The 18,883-nt window shown below is 47.9% G+C and overlaps 1 protein-coding gene across 1 annotated transcript in view; it reads left to right on the top strand.

The window, feature by feature from the left end:
- The first annotated feature begins 5,044 nt into the window (after positions 1-5,044).
- Positions 5,045-18,883, top strand: part of FNDC1 (fibronectin type III domain containing 1) — a 61,985-nt gene continuing 48,146 nt past the window's right edge. The window contains exon 1 of the mRNA XM_034060763.1: positions 5,045-5,135. Coding sequence (XP_033916654.1) covers positions 5,045-5,135 — 91 coding nt within the window. The remainder of the gene's footprint in view (positions 5,136-18,883) is intronic.

Below are 18,883 nucleotides of genomic sequence, written 5' to 3' on the forward strand. Positions count from 1 at the left end.
TTAAAATCCATTTATTCTGGCAAAGTGGCATAGGTCAGGATTTTGTGTACAGCCCAAATGTCTGTCTTCACTGGAGGCTTTTCCCAGTGCTGTCTTGGACCCGCCACTGGGCAAGGTCAAACCCATCAGTGTTGGGCTCTGGGATAGTGTATTTAAGAAGGCAGGGGGAAAACGTGCCACAGAAAAGTGTCCAGAGAGAGGAGTGACAATATGTGAGAGAAACAGCTCTGCAGGCACCAGGGACACCAGGGGTGGAGGAGTGTCAGGTGCTGCAGCAGAGGTTACCCTATAGCCTGTGGTGCAAACCATGGTAGAGCAGAACTCCACCTGCGGCCCATGGAGAACCCCACACTGGAGCAGGGTGGATGCCTGAAGGAGGCTGTGTCCCTGTAGGAAGCCTACTCTGAAGCAGGCTCCTGGCAGGACCTGTGGCTCCATGGGGAGAGGAGCCCACACTGGAGCAGGTTTGTGGCAGTGTTTGCAACCCTTAGGAGACCCACACTAGAACATCCTGTTACTGAAGGACTGCAGCCCATGGAAGGGACCCATGCTGGAGCAGTCTGTTACTGAAGGACTACACCGGTCGAAAGGACTCACATTGGAGAAGTCTGTGGAGGACTGCTTCCCATGGGAAGGACCCCCTGCAGGAGCAGGGGAAGAGTGTGAGGAGCCCTCCTGCTGAGGAGGGAGTGGCAAACAGCAAGGGACAAATTGTCCTTAATCCCCATTCATCATCATCCTGTGCTGTCTGGGGGGAGGAGGTAAAGAAAATCAGGAGTAAAGTTGAGCCCAGGAAGAAGGGAGGGGTGTGGAAAAGATGTCTTTAAGGTTTGTTTTCATTTCTCATTGTCTTACTCTGATTTGGTTGGTAATAAATTAAACTGATTTCCCCAAGTTGAATCTGTTTTGCCCGTGATGGTGACTGGTGATTGATCTATCCCTGTCCTTATCTTCACCCACGAGCTTTTTGTTACATTTTCTCTCCCCTGTCCAGCTGAGGAGGCAGTGATAGAGCAGCTTTGGTGGGCACCTAGCATCCAGCTAAGGTCAGCTCACTACACAGACTCTCAGCATGTCCTGTAACTGGTGTCTATATACACAGAGCACTGGAAACAGAAGATGGAGCATCAGGATTTGGAGGTGGCACACACAAATGGCACACTCCTCCTGAGGCAGGCTGATAGAAAAAGCAAGAAAAATGACCAAAGCAAAGGATCTTAAAACAAATACACCAATACAACTAACTTCTGAGGGCAGCAGGCTGGGTGCTGTGCCTTCCTGAGGCTGCAGCCCCACAAATCCCCAGCTCCCAGAACACTCTTGCCATTAAACCATTGGCCTGAATGAAGCCACAGTGCTTGCCAATTGCTCTGCTCGTGCTGCTCTGCTTCCTGTGGTCAGCTCAGCCTTCACCAAAGGCCTCCTGGCTGGGTTGCCTGAACAGCTGTCTCAGTAGCCATTTTCATGGGGCTTGCTGTCTGGACCAAGGTGTGTTTGCATGGCACATGCAGGCAGAACGATGTCTACTTGGCAGAGAAAGTGGTATTTGGTAACACAGGGCTGGAAACCAAACCACCTCTGTGGAAAGGAAGAGCTGCTAAAATGGAGCCCAACAGAATTAGTGCTGGGCATTTTGCTCCTAAAAGTCATAGAATCATTCAGTTTGGAAAAGATCCTTAAGACCATTGAGTCCAATTGAAGTCAAAACATTGGCATTTCTGTAGGAGAATGGCATGGAAAAGGTATGGTTTCAGACAAATGACTCAAGCAAGGCATGCCAGCTCTACAGCTGCCTGAAAAAAAACTTAGCTGCTCCTTGTTTGTGTGCAGGCATTCGTTAATGACATAATCTCCTCTTGTTTAGCTTTTCTTTGAATGAGTCTACCAGATGGGCACACAAGAATTCAGACTGCATTGACATTTGTCTGGTAATTTCATTTAACTTAAGCTTCTCAGTTTCTTCTGACAGGTTTTTGTGACCCTGTACCTAGAAGCCAGATTGGGAAAATACCCCAAATACCTTCAAGAACATGGACCTAAACCATTTTGATTATTAAAACAATGGAAATCTTTATTTTCATTTCAGTTGGAGTTACCAAAGCACATAAATGGAAGTAATTAAGATACATTAAAGAAACTGTTTGCAAGCAAGTGATTGCAGAAGAAGAAGCCAATTTCAGCAAGTAAATTATTGGCTACTGGTGATTTGCCAGTAACAAGTATATATTCTACACTGTAGAGCTTATTTGTTCTACGTTATAAACCAAGCATTTGTTTTATGTGACACACCTATCTGTGCTTCTGCCGACCTGTGCATATGCCCATGCTGAAACAGGACAACCTGCAAGGAAGAGGAGTAGTTACCAGGTGCTTGTAGTAGTTTTACATGACTGGAAAGTATTTCCTGGCTCTCTTTTAGCCTCTTTTCTCTCTGTTAGTGGCCTTCAACAGAACTGAACTCTTCAACTCAAAAACATTATGATTAGCATGCTTTAAACTGTTTCAGTTAATCTTGAAGTAAAATACCTACTCAGGTTTACACATCTAAATGATCCTTGAACTTTATGCAGGTTTAATGTTAAACACATGCAAAATGCTGGTCTTAAATTGTTAGAACAAAGTTGTGCTGAGGAATGATGTCCATTAGAGTAAGTGGTCAGAAACTCCTTTAGCAGTGTTTAATGCAGCATTCCTACTTTCTCATGCATAAACAAAGCAAATGTCACTGGAACATAGTGAAAGGCTGCTGTGTTTTCACTTGGCTCCAAAAGAGCAATTGCTGTTTGTGTGGAAGCTAACTTGCTTAGACACAGCACAGCAGGTGTGGCTTTACCACATGGTGCTGAACCATGCCTGCATCATAGCACGGGGTGCACATCCATACCTATACTGATGCTGGGGCTGAATCCTGTTTGCTTATGTCCAAGTGAGCTGTCACCAGCACTCCAGATTGCAGAGGAGAGGAGTTCTCTGTACATAATCCTTAAGGTTCCCTATAAATATCTGGTCAATTTGGCTCACTAAAATTCTTTTTCATGTCTCTGTGTCTGTTTCTTCTATTTGTAAACCTGCCTCTACAAACTGGTGGGATTGCCATTTCTACCCCAGAGGCTGAAGCTTTCTTTTGCATTAGTGACAAATGAGTTTGTTTGCCAGAAACAAAAAGCTGTTTCATTAGCTGATGTAATTAGCAGAGCTCAGAGGAAGATGAAAAGATGAGGCAAGGAGCTCTGCTAGATTATGCCAGCTGAGGACCTGCTGCAATGAGTTTTTCAGAACAGCTGATGCCCCACATGAGAACTGTGTATGTCATTATGTCATCAGTGTCGAAGTGAGCCCTTGCTTCATAAACCAGAAAAGGCATTTCAAAGGTGCACTCGGGGCACAGGTGGCATTTAATGCAGAAGGCTAAATTCGATACCTGACTGCATGACTGCTGCTATTACACTGCGGCCACATCCTGGACGAGGCCCCTCAAGAAAAGGGGATAACAAAGCAATAATGTTCATGTAACAGGGGCAGCATTCAGAACAGTGAGGGGAACAGTGAAAAGTGAAGAGAGGAGGAAGTTACCAATGTTGCTTGATTCGATGAGGAATTAACAGGCTGCAACAGGCAGTAATATATTGAACATGCGTCATTACATGTGTGCTTCATTTCAAGCTGTCTGCAAGCCTGTCCTTTAAAGATTCCTTCTCTTTGGTATGCTGCTTTGTTTTTAAAAGCCTCTCTCATGTTGTAGCCGTCAGGTTCTAGAAGGAAATATTCCAGGAATGATGATAGACAGTATTCTGGAGACCCCCACAGCTACAGGCTGGGACCAGCTCCCTTTGCTATCATGGTGTCTATGCCATCACATAATTTGTCTCCCTACCTCAGTTCTGGACTACAGTACCTGCCTTGCAAATGGCTGCCTGAATAAGAGCAGGTATGTCCGACAGCAGACATGTAGCCCGAGATTTCAGTGCTGACTCTGTACTGGTCCCCCATGTACTCAGCAATGGGGCTGTGCAGCAGCATGCTGGGATGGGTGTCTGGGGCAGAAGCTGGTGTGGAGCTGGCACCTGCCACACTCCTGAGCAAAGCCTGCCCGTATTATTTGCCTTTCTTTGAATCATTCTACTTGCTTGGTCTGTTTGTTTGGTTTGGTTTGTTTTGTTTTCAGAAAATGTAGTGTTTATTTTTCCCAGTGCTTGCAGAATCACAGAATCAGTTAGGTTAGAAAAGACCTTTAAGATCATCAAGTTCAACTACTACCCCAGGACTGCCAAGACCACCACTAAACCATGTCCCTAAAGACTTCATCTACACTGTTTTTTAACACTTCCAGGGACAGTCATTCCATCACTTCCCTGGAAAGCCTGTTCCATGGCTTAGGGTTCCTAACCCCAGGAACCCTAACCAAGCATGTTCCACGAAACTCTTGTATCTTACCTCTACCTCCATGTCAGGCAAGAACTGTAATGCCTGACTTAGAAGCGCCATGTAGATCTGACAGTGCATCTCCCCAGTGCAAGACGACTGAAACAAAAGCCCCATCCAGAAGTATGGTGAAAGTTCAGCAAGAACAAAAAATATGAAGAAGGAATGACAACCCTGTGTAGAAAGCTCTGTGCAGTCATTCATATGCTGTGCGCACCCACGCCAGCTACGAGGCCACAGTGACACGGAGAAAGAGACAAAAGGTAGCACGGTGCGCGAGTAACACGCGTGGACCAGTTGAGGCTCCCTTGGGTGCCGGGGGACAGGCTTAGGGCTCGGGATCAACCCGGGGACAAGTTTTCTGAAGGCGCCGGGTGAGCGGCAGAGGATGCTGCTGGGACCGACAGACGGGGCGGGCGGGCCGGGGCCGGGTCGGCGGGGCCGCGGGGGGCGGAGGGCCGGCGCTCGCCTCCGCGGGGCCGCCCCGCTGCAGTGTCCCGGCAGCCCGGGAGGAGGAGACGGCGGGGCGCGTAGGAAGCAGCGGGGCAGCCCCGCGGAGACGGACGCCGGGCGGGCGGCAGCTCCGCGCCCCGCCGCTCCCGCCGCCCGCGTCCCCGGCCCCATGGCGGAGCCCTCCGCGCTCCGAGCCGCGCCGCGGCCCTGGGCCGCCCTGCTGCTGCTGCTGGCCGCGCTCCTGCCAGCCGCCGCCCCAGGTAGGCACCGGGGGTGAGCTCCGGCCGCCCCACGCGTGTCGCCGCCGGCCCCCGCGGGGAGACGTGCAGCGAGGCTGGGGCTCGTCGGAGCGCGGCAGTGAAGGGTGAACGGGTGCTTCGGTACAGCCCAGCTCGCTGCCCTCGCCTGGCCCGGAGACAGGCGCCGCTGGGGCATCGCGGGGCGGGGAGACCCCTGCTCGAGCCGGACAGAGCACCTGCCGCTGCCCCGCGGCTGTGCCGTCCTCTCCGCCCGTGCCGGCAGCGCTGCCCTCCCGTAGCCAGGGGAGGGAGACCCGAGCTGTGACGGTGGGGGTCTGCAAAGCGGAGCAAACCCCGAGGGCTTCCCGCGGCTCTCGGAGACCGGGACCCTCCGATCAGCCCGCTGCCGCTCTCCTGCTCTTGGGGCAACTCCGGGGAGCGATGCTGCAGCCTGCAGGGACGCTCCCGGCCAGACGTGAGCTGAGGGCAACGGAAAGCTGCCGTCCTCTTGCCTTTAGTCCCCGGATGCCTTACTCCCGTTGGCACCGGGTGCGGGTCCCTTCTGCGCGCCTGGGCTCTGCTGAAAAGCCCCGCTGGCACGGTTAACGGCGTTGACGCCGGGCAGCCCCAGCGCCGGAGAGCCCACTTCTCTCCATTCACGCCGCCGGAGCCCCGTGGATCGCACCCTGGAGCAGCCTGGGAGAGGCAGCGGCTGCTGTCAGGATCCCAGGGACTCTCAGCCTCCTGTTTATAACCTGCTCTGGAGGTGGCAGATCTTCCCTTCCTTTCCCGCATGCACTCTAACTGCAGCCCCCGCGGCACTGTTTGAACTGCAGGCAACGCTGAGCCCCGAAGCTGCCTCACCTTGTGGCCACAAGGTCTTAGACCCAGAGGCAGCTAGAGGCAAGGTACAGAGGGACATATGGCGGCGTTTCAGCCACTGATTTTAACTACTGGGGTTACAGTGGCCGGGCAGTTGGGTACACCTGCTCCCTGGCTCTGGCTGTCCCATCTCCAGCACGGAGCTGCAGTTTGCAGAGCAGCCAGCCAAGCCTGGTAGTATCTCACCCCCTGGCAGCCCTGGGCTTAGGCAGGAGAGCCTGGGAACTAACGTCACCTGTAGCTCCTGGGGATTTCTAGGGTGCAGGTAAACAGAGTGGAAAGATCCGCTTAACCTGGAGCAAGGAAAAAATCTTTGAGTCTGGTTTGAAGACCCTGTGCATCCTGCCCTCTCCTCTGTGACTGTTGCAGAGTAGCAGCAGTGTGTTTACAGGAGGCTGAGTGCATAGCAGCTTTGCTGGCATGTGCCCATGTACCCACCGCTGTCTCTTTTTTTTCTGTGACGTGCTGTGCCGGTACAGGTTAAACCTGGTAGTCTCCTGGAAGTGGATTTGTAGTAGTGCTGCTCTGTGGCGATGGGAAATGGAGGAGGAATGGGATCTACTGTCTGTGGGGCTGCCTGCTGGCAAGTGAGACGAAAAGAAGGGAAGGGAGCAAGGGAGTTTGTGTGCTGACAGCATGGGTAACATCCATGGGAAATGTCATAGCCTCTGAGGAAAAGTGTTAGCTGTTGAGTGCAGGCAGGCTCTTGCTCCTCTGTCTGTGTAATGTCTAAAGTGATTGTAGGGGTGTCTGAAACTTCACTGAAAATTTTGTATGTAACATCCGTACAGTCTTTCTTAGCTTGCAGTCCTGCTCCAGTGTGCTGTAAACCCAAGCCAGTTTCTGAACAAACCCAAATGTCTTGGCATAGCGCTGCGCGAGAGCTCTGCGTGCTTCCCAGCTACAGACCTCTGGAGCACACCAAAACCTGCCGCAGTGGGAGCACAGCGTGGTTAACCCCAGAGCGGCTGTGCAGGGATAGGGGTGGGCTGCACATGTGCTTCTTGTCCCTGGCAGTGTGCTGGCCATGCTGAGCCGTCATCGTTTTCTTTCTCCTGTCTAGAGAGTACTTTATAATCCACTAACCCAGGCTGGGCTATGAACAAGTGCAGTCTCAGGCAGGAGGGCTGGGGGGTGCTGAAGTCCTTTCTCAGGGGGTAAAAGCTTTTGCTGAGTGCCTTTGCTTTCTCATCTTCTGTTTTTTAAATGGTCCCTTCCTGTCCTTCTTTCCTCGCCTTTCCAGCATATGCTCTGTCTAGGTGACCTGTTCCAAACCCACTCTGCACTTTAGAGCCTTTCCCCAAGTGCTGTTTCTGGGAGACAGGGAGACTGCCTTGGCTCAGCGGAGGGGCTCTGACAAAGGAAGTGAAAGAACTCTTCACTTTTTGTCCATGGAAAGAAAAGGTTTTCCCCTCAGTGAGGGGAAGGTCTGGCATTGGGCTGGTGCTGTCATTGACAGTGCTTCTGCTTATCAAAAAGGAAAGTCAGAGTGGGGCCTGTGCCCGGGATTGTGTGGGCAGTCTCTTGGGCCAAGGAAGTGTAAGGGAGGGGTGTTGTGCCAGAGCCAGCTTAAGGGCAGATCTCATTTGTGTATTGCCAAGAGAGATTTTGTTGTTTGCTGCCAGATCCTGTGCATGGGAGGATGGATACTGAGGACCGAAAGCAGTCTTGTAGGAACTCTCCTTGGCTGCTTTTAGACAAACAATGTTCGAGCACCACCTGTGGCCAGTAGGAGAAGTTTTGGAGGAACGTCAAGATGAGGCTGTGCCCATAGCAAGTGCCTTTCTGACCAACTCTCGTTTTCTCTTCTTGTCTAGACTGTGTGACACAAACAGAGAAAGCAGAAGGGTCTCCAAGGGAATTTTCCACTTCATTTAGCTCTAAGGAATATATCTTCTCAGTTATTTAGGACAATGCTGTAATTGTATTAACTGTATAGCTCTATACCAGCCTCTGGGTGTATCAGAGGTACGAAAGCCCTTGTGCTGTCCAAGTCTAATTCCAGCTCTTCAGAGAGCACATGGACAGAGACTAACTGGATAGCTGGTTAAGGAGATGCTTTCAGAAGCTGATCTATACAGAAGGAAAATGGGAGAGTATGAAAGTAAGTAAATCATGCAGCAAAACAAAGACATGCTTGCAGAGGGAATGGGATCTTGTGTGTATTGATCCAGCACCCCCAAAATACAGATTCCTCCTAAGACACATTCATTGCTGAAGTGACATTGCTGTTTCTCTATGGAGGACACTAAAATGGTAAATGTGGCTTCTGAGTTTCAAGGATAGCTGAGGTCAGACTTCCTGTCTGCTCCAAGTTGTGTGTATCTGTCTGCAGGTGGCCTATTGTCTCCAGATCAATGCAGCAAAGAAGTGTTTTCACCAGGCTCAGTTTCTGGTGCATGTCTAGGACACACAGTTTCTCCAGCTGGCAGCTATGTCACCTGGCTCTCTCCATCACTGGGAAAGAGCTCAGGTCTGTGGCTAAGATGGCACTGGGATCTGCTGGCATCAGGCATTGGCTCTCAGCTGCCATCTGAGGCACAACCAGAACCTGGAGCTCTTTCTGGCCAAAGACCTTTAGAGTGAGCCTGTGTTCAGTGGCCTTAACATGATCCCAAATACTCAAAAACCTGCAGCCAAACCAGCACCTGTCATTTTGGGTTGGGGTTTTTTTGTTTGTTTCTAGGTTTGCAATGTCAGGATCTGCTTATCTTGCTTAACTTGAGTTACCTATCTTCATAAATCAGTATTCCTTAACTCCCTGCTCACCTACCCAAGCGAGCCATCCATATCTAGGTGCATGCATGTCCCACTTGTGTGTGTGATTTCTGCTGGGGGGGGGAAGAGGGAGGGCAAATATTTAGCTATGCCTCCCCCAGGCTGATAACATATTACACAGATGAAGTGCTCACTTCTCCAGAGGGAGTGGTGTAGGCATTGATGTGCTGTCCTGCCTGGAAGCTCCGTGCTGCCATTTTTGTCCCCCAGGCTGAGGTGTATTGTGTTCTTGTGCAGCCCTGAGAGGGCACTGGCAGCCCTCCTTGCACTCACTGATCCCTCGGGTGCAGGGGGATGAACCTCTGGGTGGTGAGGCAGTGAAACCCAGAGGGCAGCAGCAGATCTTGAAGCTGGAAAGATCCTTACCCTCTGTCTGTGAACTTGCATTTTGTCTGTGTTTGCACTGACACCATAGCAGCTGAGGAGCGGTGTGGTTTGCATTTTCAGGGCAATAGAAGAGTGATGGGTCTCTCGAAGAAGTGCAAGGTTGTCTAGAAGGTCCTCTGCTCTGCATGACCCATTATAAAGCCTTTGAAATCATGTTTACATTTTCTTATATGTGTTTGCTATACTGCCGCTTATTCTGCTGTACTCTTGGCTACAAAACATAGTGCTGAATGTTCACAAACTGCAGTGCCAAAATAAGCACTGCCAAGATCAAGACAGTGGCTTAAAAAGCACAAGATTTAAAAAAACAAGAACTGCTGAGATCTCTTGCTTTGCTGTCTATGCTCTGAGTCTCATGACACATGTTTCTGAGCTTTCCTCCACACCCTGGATGTCTAGGGATTTGGAGAGACAGCATGGTTTAGTCTGCATCTCCACTGCCTGTCTCTTACTAAAGAAGCACTTATATGAGCAAGGGAGTTTTGTACTGACTGTTCCTGGCTAGATGGACTTCTGATGCTCTGATCCCACCTCTCACATTCATTCTTACTTGCAGGCATCAGCAGCATTTGCCTGCAGCACCTCCATAGTTGTATTAATTTCCTTTGGGGACATACAGGCACCTGCAAAGTGTCAGGTTTCCCTGGTTCCTCTGAGATTTAGACAAGATTGTAATGAAAAGGAGCTTTTTCTATAGCAGACCACATGGTTGAGTGCTTAAGTACTATACTGGTAGCAGAGTTAACGTGAGCAACATCAAACAGTGTTTACATGATGATTCCTTCATTGTTCAGTCTTGTCTTGCCTGGGGAGATGGAAGGTTGTACTCAAAGCTCTTGTGCCTCTGTTCACTTGCAAGACCTGTGCTGACCTCCAACCCGCTGTTAGCTGTTCATAAATTACATCTGTGCCATGGGATGCAGGAGCATTTTGGGGTGAGTACGCTGGCTGTGTCAGATCTCTGTGCTAGGGTAAGAGCTGACTGTGCTTCAGTGCCTTTGAAATCCTTCTGCATGTGTAGCTTCATTGCAGTGTAGGTGCTTGCATTTGTCAGAGTTGGTCTATATTTATAGCAGGTAGCCCCAAGGGGTGGAGAAGCAAGGAAAGGTGGAAAAAAGACCCAAGTCATGTAGCAATTGTGTGCTCTAAACAGAGAGCTTTTCCTAAACGAAGAGAAACTGTTGGTTACATCAGATGAAGTACTGAAATCCTGTAGTAAGGAAGGCAGTCCATGCTTCTCCTTGCCCTGGAAGAAGACCTGGAAGGTACATCCAAATTTCACGATGTATATTATCAGAAAGTGGTCTGGAGAAATGTGTGTTTTAAATCACCCCTCTCCAGTGGGTAACTTGATCATCAAATCAGCTCTTCATTAAATAGAGCAAATTACCCTTTGAGGACTGTAGACTGTGTTCATATTTCATTGTTCCAGTACAGCTATTTTGCTATTACACAGTCATCAAGTCCTCTTGGGCATGTTGCAATGGTCCCAGTTCCAGCGAATCTTTCTGTTTGTATTCTTCTGGTGTTAAACTGATTATTTTTCCACTGCATGACTCTGTTGTTCTTAATGTATACAGCTGCTGTAAAATAAGAGGCAATTCGTCAAAAGGTTATTTGTCATCATGTTTACTGTGTAGTTGGCTACAATATATTGGCTGAAACTTTTTTTTGGGAAAAGTGCAGAACTGCTGGAGGTGGAATGTTATCTTTTCCCTGTCTCTAAAAATACAACTGAAATAAGAGAAATTGAATAGCTAACATAATTTGTTTTGGTATTCTGTAACAAAGTGCTTTATCCCTCCTCTCAGAGTGGCATTGTTGGAAGGATGTAGGGAGTGGGAAAGGGTTTAGCAAATAACAGGGAACAACTACTGAATTTGCCCTAAAACTCCCACAACAGCAAGTGACAGATGTGACTGGTGAATCATGCTGCTGTGGCTGGCAGCTTGTGATGCCCAGACCAAGCCCACCTTCCTGGCCAGCCCTCTCAGAACTCCTGCATGCTCCTGCTGCTGAGGGAGGGGAGCATGGGAGCAGAACCCTGTGACTACTCCTGCCACCCCTCTGGCAGCCTGGGAAGTAACCATACCTTGTGTTTTCAGCCTTGGGAAGCCAGTGTTCAGTTTTAACTGTGCTGCTAAGGTCACTTGCCAGCTCTGCAGGCTGTGACCAGATACATGGAGAGCTGGATTTAGATGCTGTTATTCCAGCTGGGTAGAGTCCTGCTTCATGTGGCAGTCCTGCTGAAATACCTATTGGCGTCAGAATCTGGCCCTGCATGAGCAATTGTGCTGCACTTTTGCATAGTCTGAATGTCTTTCCCTTTTGTCACCTTTTGAAGCCATGCCTGGTTCAGTGACATAACTGTGTGTTCTTTAGTATCAGATGCTTTGCAGATGTCCCCGCAGCTCACGCACGGAGAGGCTGATGGTGATCCAGGGACTTGGCAGAAGGCTTGCTCCGCTTTGCAGGAGTGGGTGCTCTGGGTTATGTGTTTGCAGCCTTACTGTCAGCTGGCCTTCACGTTGGCTTCTCTCCTAGGCATGCTATTGGTTTGATGTTTCTGATCTCCCAAAGTAAATGTATTATAAACAATTTAGGAGTGAATGGCAATGATGGTAAGGGTCCATCTGGCTGGACTGAGACTTAAGTCTGCTTTCAGGTTGCATGTATTTTTAATATACATATTTGGTAAGTGTCTGAGGACTTATTACTGGAGAGGTGGGATGGGGATCACAGGACCTGGTTTCATTCATAGTTCTCAGACAGACTTTCAAAGTGATGTCTTGCCTTTCCTGGGCTCCACTGGCTCTGTTTGAAAAGCTATCTGAATGCTTTTTCCGTGCTGTGGTGCCAGAGAGCTGCCCAACCTCAGCCACTGTTCCCTTCTATTTGAAACTTTCCAAATCAGAAGTAATGACTGAAAACTTCCGTGGGATGCTCAGCAGTATTTCCACAGGGTTTTAGCAAACCTCAGTGAGAGGTACTGTAATCCCACTTAGCATCCCTGCCAGGCAACGAGCTGACTGTCCCTGGGGGGGGAGAGGGGTGCATCTCTGTAAGTTCCCCTCTACAACTCAGGACACAGGTTCTGATGTTGTCCTGTTGTCCCTCTTGTCTACTGTGTATTAGGCTGTGATTTGTGATAGGCTAACACACATACTTACCTGTTGTGTGAAATCAGTGGACACAGCTGAAGGAAGTATGTGCCTGTTATTTTACTGGATCAAATCTGCAGACTGATGTAGCTTGCTGTCTGCCTGTCCAATCTGGAGATGTTAATCCAGCTGCACCACAGAGAAGTGCTTGAGGGTCAATTCAGCTTGGTGATCAGGTCATGTTTCTCTGGTGAAAGAGACTGTGAGCACAGGCTTGGAGAGCCTGAAAATGTAGGGTATCATTTATTCCAAGTTAGAGCAGCACTTGGAGTGTGTGGCATTAAGGACCTGAAAATTTTCGCAGCAAGAAGGGTGTGATTGGCATCCATCCCTTGGTGTGTCTGGTACTAACAGGCACAGAAGAAATGGCTATATTCCTAAAAAAAACAAAGCCAACAGAAAAATAAGCTCTTCTGTGATGGCACAGCAACAGTATTGAAAACCTAGATAGTCTAAACTGTAAACAGCAATACTAGCAAGCCAAATTCTCGTTAGATGTGTATAGTGATGTACCTTTTTGTTTGCCATGTGATGACTGCTCTGCTAGGGGGTGAGTTCCTGTTCTTCACTCTAAATGGCTGCTGTAAGTCAAGCTGGTCCTTTGAGAGCGTGAGTGCATGCTTAAGGGCACTGACTCAGTGTGCCCAGCGTGTTGTCTTCACGAAAGCCGTTCCCAGCCAGGGGCAGGGGTGCTGAGTGCAAGGTAATACCTGTTTATTGCCACGAGATGTCTCAGACCATAGGGGATCCTCGGCTGTCCTCCCAGCAGCTCAGACCTGGAGCGGGATGTGCCATGCCCCTGGAAGTGCTGATTGCTGAGGGCCAGACACCTCTGCGAACGCGCTCATTTTCCTCTACAAAAGCAGCTGTTTTAAGTTACCCTCGGGGAGAGATGATGAATTGTATGAGACACTGTGGGGTTCTGGTCATGTTTGGTACCACGCTGTGCAGGTTGGACTGGAAACCTGCAGCTGATGGTGTGACAAGGGAACGGGAATGACTGTGATACCTTGGAGGGGTGGAAATAGTTTTCAGACTGCCATTTAGTAAAGTTAAAAGAGAAATGGCTTTGTGTTGTCTCAAGTCTGTCCCTGTGGTGGTGACAAGTAAGCTGTCCCATGTGTTTTCGTAGCTATACAAGAAGGCTGGTGTGGGCATGGCTGTGCCTGCACAGTGGTGCAGTGGGAGCATGTCTAGGAGAGGATGGTTTCCACACTCCCCATCAGAATGGAAGGGAGGAACCACCCATGTATGTGTTGGCTGAGGGGAGGAAGAGGGAGATACAAGATAAATGTGTTTTTTTTTTTTTCTAGCACCAGCAGATTGAGAGGAAGGATGGCAGCCCAGTGAAGAGAGATGAAGGGAGAGATAACTAACTGATGGACCTCAGGGTCTTAGTGGGGGTACGCATCAGAGTAGCTGATGAGTTATTATGGATGTTCCCGAAAGAAGGTGGTGTGCCCGGAGAGAATGGGGGCTAATTAGGTAGAAGGGGTTCCCACCATTATACCTGTTGATTTCCTTGGAGAGAAACAAGTTTTTTCTTAATACCAGAGCCTTGCAGAACAAGTGGCTAATAGTTGCAGTAAGGGTGGCAGAAGCAGACTCTATGTATCCAAACATAAGAGCCTCCATAAAGTTAGCTATAGGGTTTGCAAGATTGTTGGCAATAAAAAAGGACCTATTTGGCTTTTTCAGCAAGAGGGGCCTCTTGTGAATATGTATTTTAAGCTGCTTGTGTTGTATAAACATACATATATTTTAAAAACTCCCCTTTTGTTATGGTTACAAGCAGTCCCTGTAAAAAATGACAAGGCAAATACTAAAACTTTTAAATGTCTGTAGCAGCTTTTCAGTAATGTGGGGCCCCTTTGTATGGAAGAAAATTGCTGTGTTTCAGGAAGCTTTGCTGCTTTAACAAAATGTTTGTGCTACTGAACAGTAGCAGATGGCCACCCCAGAGGACATTCGTGAGTTGCTTAAGCTACTTGTAAAGCAGTGCAAATTTCTTTGCCTTCCTAGGCTTGGTTTGATGGATCTGAGAAGGGGTTTTGCCTCTGCTGTCACTGCAGGGCTGCTTCCTCAGTGTTGGCCTCGCAGAACATCCAGATCCAGGCTGCACACAGCTCTGTTAAGAAGCATCTCCTTGCACGCCATGCAGTGGAAGCTGTGTGACTACTGTCATAGAAGTAAGGGTTGGTTTTCAGCAGGAGCTCATATACGGACTGTGCAAAATTGGTTCAGAGCTCACAAAATGGGCCCTATCGAATGGGTGTTTTGGTATTTGAAAACTTAATTCCTTGTCAGAGAGTCACCTAGCAGCAATCAGTGTACCACTCTTTCACTCCACCACTTCTTCCAGTCTCCCACTTTGGGTGTTCAAACAATACGTGAATAACACAAAGTAGGAGTCCATGCACATTGGTAATGTATGGCTCTGGCAGACTGCTAGCTGTGGCATATGAAGAACTCTGGAAGTCTAACATGGTCCTTCCTGAGACTTGCTCTCCTGATTTTTGCAGAGACTGTTTTGAGTTGAAGGGTTGATTTTCTTCCCCCGACATTCCTCTTGCCATATATCCCACTGGTCAGGGATGCTCTGTACTGTGTGGGGAGAAGCTACAAATTTTGCACCTCAACATTGGAGGCAAAGCCATCAGTTGCTTTGTAGATACTTGTATTTCAAGTTGTAGATATCCCTGGGCTAAAGCAAGGAAGATGGCATGGATTCTCTTTTACAAACTTGTACAGCTGTGAGTGCATCTTTTCAATATATTGAGCTGCTTTTCAAGGGTATTAGTTAGGTAAAAGCTTTGCTGATCATCCCAGCTAGCACCTGACAGACCATGATGTGCAAACTGATGTGGTGATTGCAAGTGGCTGCTGCCATTTACCTCAGTCATGTTTGCTTAGCTATGGTAGGACTAACATAGTGTGTAATACAGCCCAGGGCCTTGCTTGAAGACATTGTTTTGAATATGACTGCAGAGGTTTGCTTTTTGAACATGAAATAAGGAAGTAATTTACCAGTAATGGAGATCTGTGCCTATCCTTTTCTTACCTGAGCCCGAACTAGTGCAGAGCTCCTAAGAATAGTGATAATATTACTCTGACCATTTCCTTGGCATGTGTTTTGTCTAGTACCTATGAGCTTTGCACTTTGGGAGACTTGGGAGTGTATGCCACCAGCTTCCCTTTCTTTAGGGTACAGAGTGGTTGGAATTAGGTGATCTTACAGTCCTTTCCAAACCAAACTATTCTATGATTCTGTGATTCTATGTACTTTTTGAAAGATCTTTTACCATAAATAATGTGGCATAAAGTTATTTAGAAGAATCAAGGCTGGTGTTGTTTCAAGACATGAATTGTGCACAGTTTTATAGGCAGATAAATAATGGTTTGGTGGGTTTTATTTGCATTTTGCATGAAGAGGAAGAAGCAAAGACTGTGTTATTTTAGGATGTACTTTTTCCAGTTCCTGTGAAGAAACTTAATCTCTAAGAGCTGCTAATGAAAGAGCAAAGACCAAAAGAGTGTTTTGTTCCTAGCAAACCCATACCTTAAGAAACTCTCAAATGTTTCTGATTTATGAAAGGTTTACAAAGTGAAATAAAAATTGAGAGTTTAAACTTTTTTCTTTCCTTCACACATGATGAAGCTTGAATTCCTACTCTCTGACTTTGTGAGTCTGAGGCATTTTTGGCAGTTTCTAGTGGAAAGTTGAACGTGCACTTCAACTACAGATGGAATGGGAAGACTTCACGTAAACATGTGAATTTCCAATAGATTAAAAAATCTGTTACTGTACAGGGCAAGGGATCAGGTTTAGATATATTGAGGTGGTTTTGGAGAGAGGTGTAAACCACCCTCACCCCATACAAGTAATCCAGAGCCCTTAAGAAGGATGATTTGGTAAATCCTTCTTAAGGATGCATAAAGGAATGAACCAGCAGCAGAGCCACACCACCCAGATTTCCCACACTGTGGATCCAGAGCTAATCTTTGCTTCAGAAATGTCTCACTGACCCTATTTTAGTGTATGTGTGTGAAAATCACGGTTTTCTGGGATTTTCAAAATCTCAGGTATCTAAAGAACAGTTGAAGCCACGAGTTTCTGTCTAGTTGTGGCTTGGTTAACACTCATCGCTGTTTCCACAAATGACCGATGTACTCCATTTGGTGGGTGTTAACGTGCCCAAGGTGAATAGGATTATCAGAGGCTCTGTGGAGTGGGGGCTTGAGGGTGAAGGTGGCTGAGAGGTTTTGGTTCCCCTCCACAACCTGACACCTCTAACTAATACAGAGGAGGTTAGCTGTGAGGATCTGCCATAAAACATTCCCACAGCCCAGAGCTGAGTGAGGTTTGGACAGAAATCAGATATTTGAATAGGAGTATTTCATTAAAAATACAATTCAGATAAAAAGTGAATGATGTGAACTAAACATATAAAGCTTTGTGCTTTATGGATGTGGGTAACCACTGCTTGATATGGTTGGAGTAAAAGCTGGTGCAGAAAGAGAACTGTGCTGCCTGCTGTGACTTTCCATAAACCTAGTGCATATCTCCCATCAGGATAATTATGCCCAATGTTTTCTTCAGCCTTTGAACAAGCAGGGCCTCATTCTTCACTTGACCGCCCCTGTAATATGCCACTGATTTTAGTGAGATTGCACTAACATGAAAGCAGGGCAATGGAGTGAAGATTTAGATTCATAAGAAGTAATCCAGGTGTGCAGCATACAGACGCTGCCACGGTTTAGTTAGCCTCCTAATGAGCAGTACAGTTTTAGTAGGTGTGTTTTCCTTCCTGGAGGTCTGTGGCCATACCTGCAGGGAGCAGGACATAGGCTGGCTCACAGAACACATGCTCTGCCTCTGACTTGTGTTTCCTGCCAGTCCACTTCAAAGCTAGCTCAGGCTGCTGGTTATGAGTGAGAGAGCAGCAGTATAGGGGATGCATGACAGCCTAGAAACAATACTCTTTTTTTACTACCTCTCCTGTGGGCATCTTTTGAGGCCCACCTGGAGGGGTATAGGTTGGCTCACCTGCAAGCCATCTTTATGGGTGGTAAGAATAAATGTGGGTAGGCTGCAATGCAGTCCCGTTTTGAGGCAGGGCAGAGTGGCATCACACAAGCTCCATGCTGGTGTCTGTGCTGGAGAGAAGGGCATCCATGGGCTTGTGATCCTGAGCAGCTGTGTCACCCTTCTTGGCTACCCACATCTCGTGTGGGCATCAGCTGGTGGAGAAATACCAGCTTCAAGCTATAGAAAGCTCTGCATATGTTCCTTCATGTGGAAATCTCTAAAGAAAGCTTTCCCTTCGTGGCATCTTCACAGAGTATGAGAAAACCACTGAGATTAAGTCAGTCTGGGTCATGTTTCCATGAAACCATCATAAATTTTCAGATAAAAAGAGCAGTGCTGGCAAATGATGTAATTCTTTCCTACTGCCATGGTGGATTCTACCATGTGCATTTATACTGGGGTCAATTCTTTCTCACAGAAACATGTGTAGAGATTATGGCTCAGAAGTGGTAGCTCTCCATGTGGGAGTCAGTATATTTTACAAGAGGAATAATATCCATCTTAGTGCAAGCTTTGTGTTATCTTTGTGCCTCTTCCTGCTGTTGTCATAGGCAAAATTTCCAAGTTGTTAGAGGAGAATGAGAGTGCTACCACTCATTACAGGTTGTGCAGCCAAAATCCTGCCTAGGTTCCAAGGGACACTTCCAGTAGCCCCACATCCCTGACAGCCTTTGAAATGTTTGGGGGACAAGCAGCAGACTGGGCAGCCAAAATTGTAGGTCTGTTAGCTTTGTGACAATGATTTTTGCTGGTAGATACCATCATAGTAGAAGTATGTACATCTTTCATGTTGGACGTGTCAGGACGTGTTGCCTATACAGATGCTGTGGCATCCCACAGAGCCATGCCTGTCACAGGTTGTCTGCCCTGTCCTCCATTGTCAAGCCATTAAGAAAACATCTTGGTTTAGGGCATGTGTTTGACAATGGAGATGTGAAACTTGCAGAGGAGGACACAGACTAGTTTTGACTTGGAATTTGATTACCCTGCCATAAATGGTATGAATGGAGGTAATGACCAGTGTTGAGGTGTGAAAACGGGATTTGCAGTAGAAAGCATTTTGACATAAACTGGTTGTGTCCCCTTTGCCCTCCTGCCCCTATAGCAGAAGTGCTTCCTAATCACCCAGCTCAGCCCTGCAGAGAGGCTGGTCATGAGCACGGCAACCCTGCACCTTTGCCAGCTGGTTTTGCCTGCTCTGCTCTTTCCAAGGAGCCTCCAAAGGTGTTGCCACTCCAGTACCACCTTTCCTCCAAGTCAGTGGAAGGACAGCACCCCAGATGAACAGTTGCAGACTAGGACCACAGCTGCGGTGTTCTCTCACAACCCCTTTGGGGTTGCTAGGGATTTTTATCACCACAGTGCTTTGGTCACTGGAGAAACCTGAATGGGAAGTGTCCAGATGCAGCTGGTGTGATTGAGGAGGCTCAGTGGGCTCCCTTCAAAGGGTTCTGATGTAGAAGGAAATCTGT

Source organism: Melopsittacus undulatus, chromosome 3 (genome assembly GCF_012275295.1).
Source record: "Melopsittacus undulatus isolate bMelUnd1 chromosome 3, bMelUnd1.mat.Z, whole genome shotgun sequence".
Taxonomy (NCBI): Eukaryota; Metazoa; Chordata; class Aves; order Psittaciformes; family Psittaculidae; genus Melopsittacus; species Melopsittacus undulatus.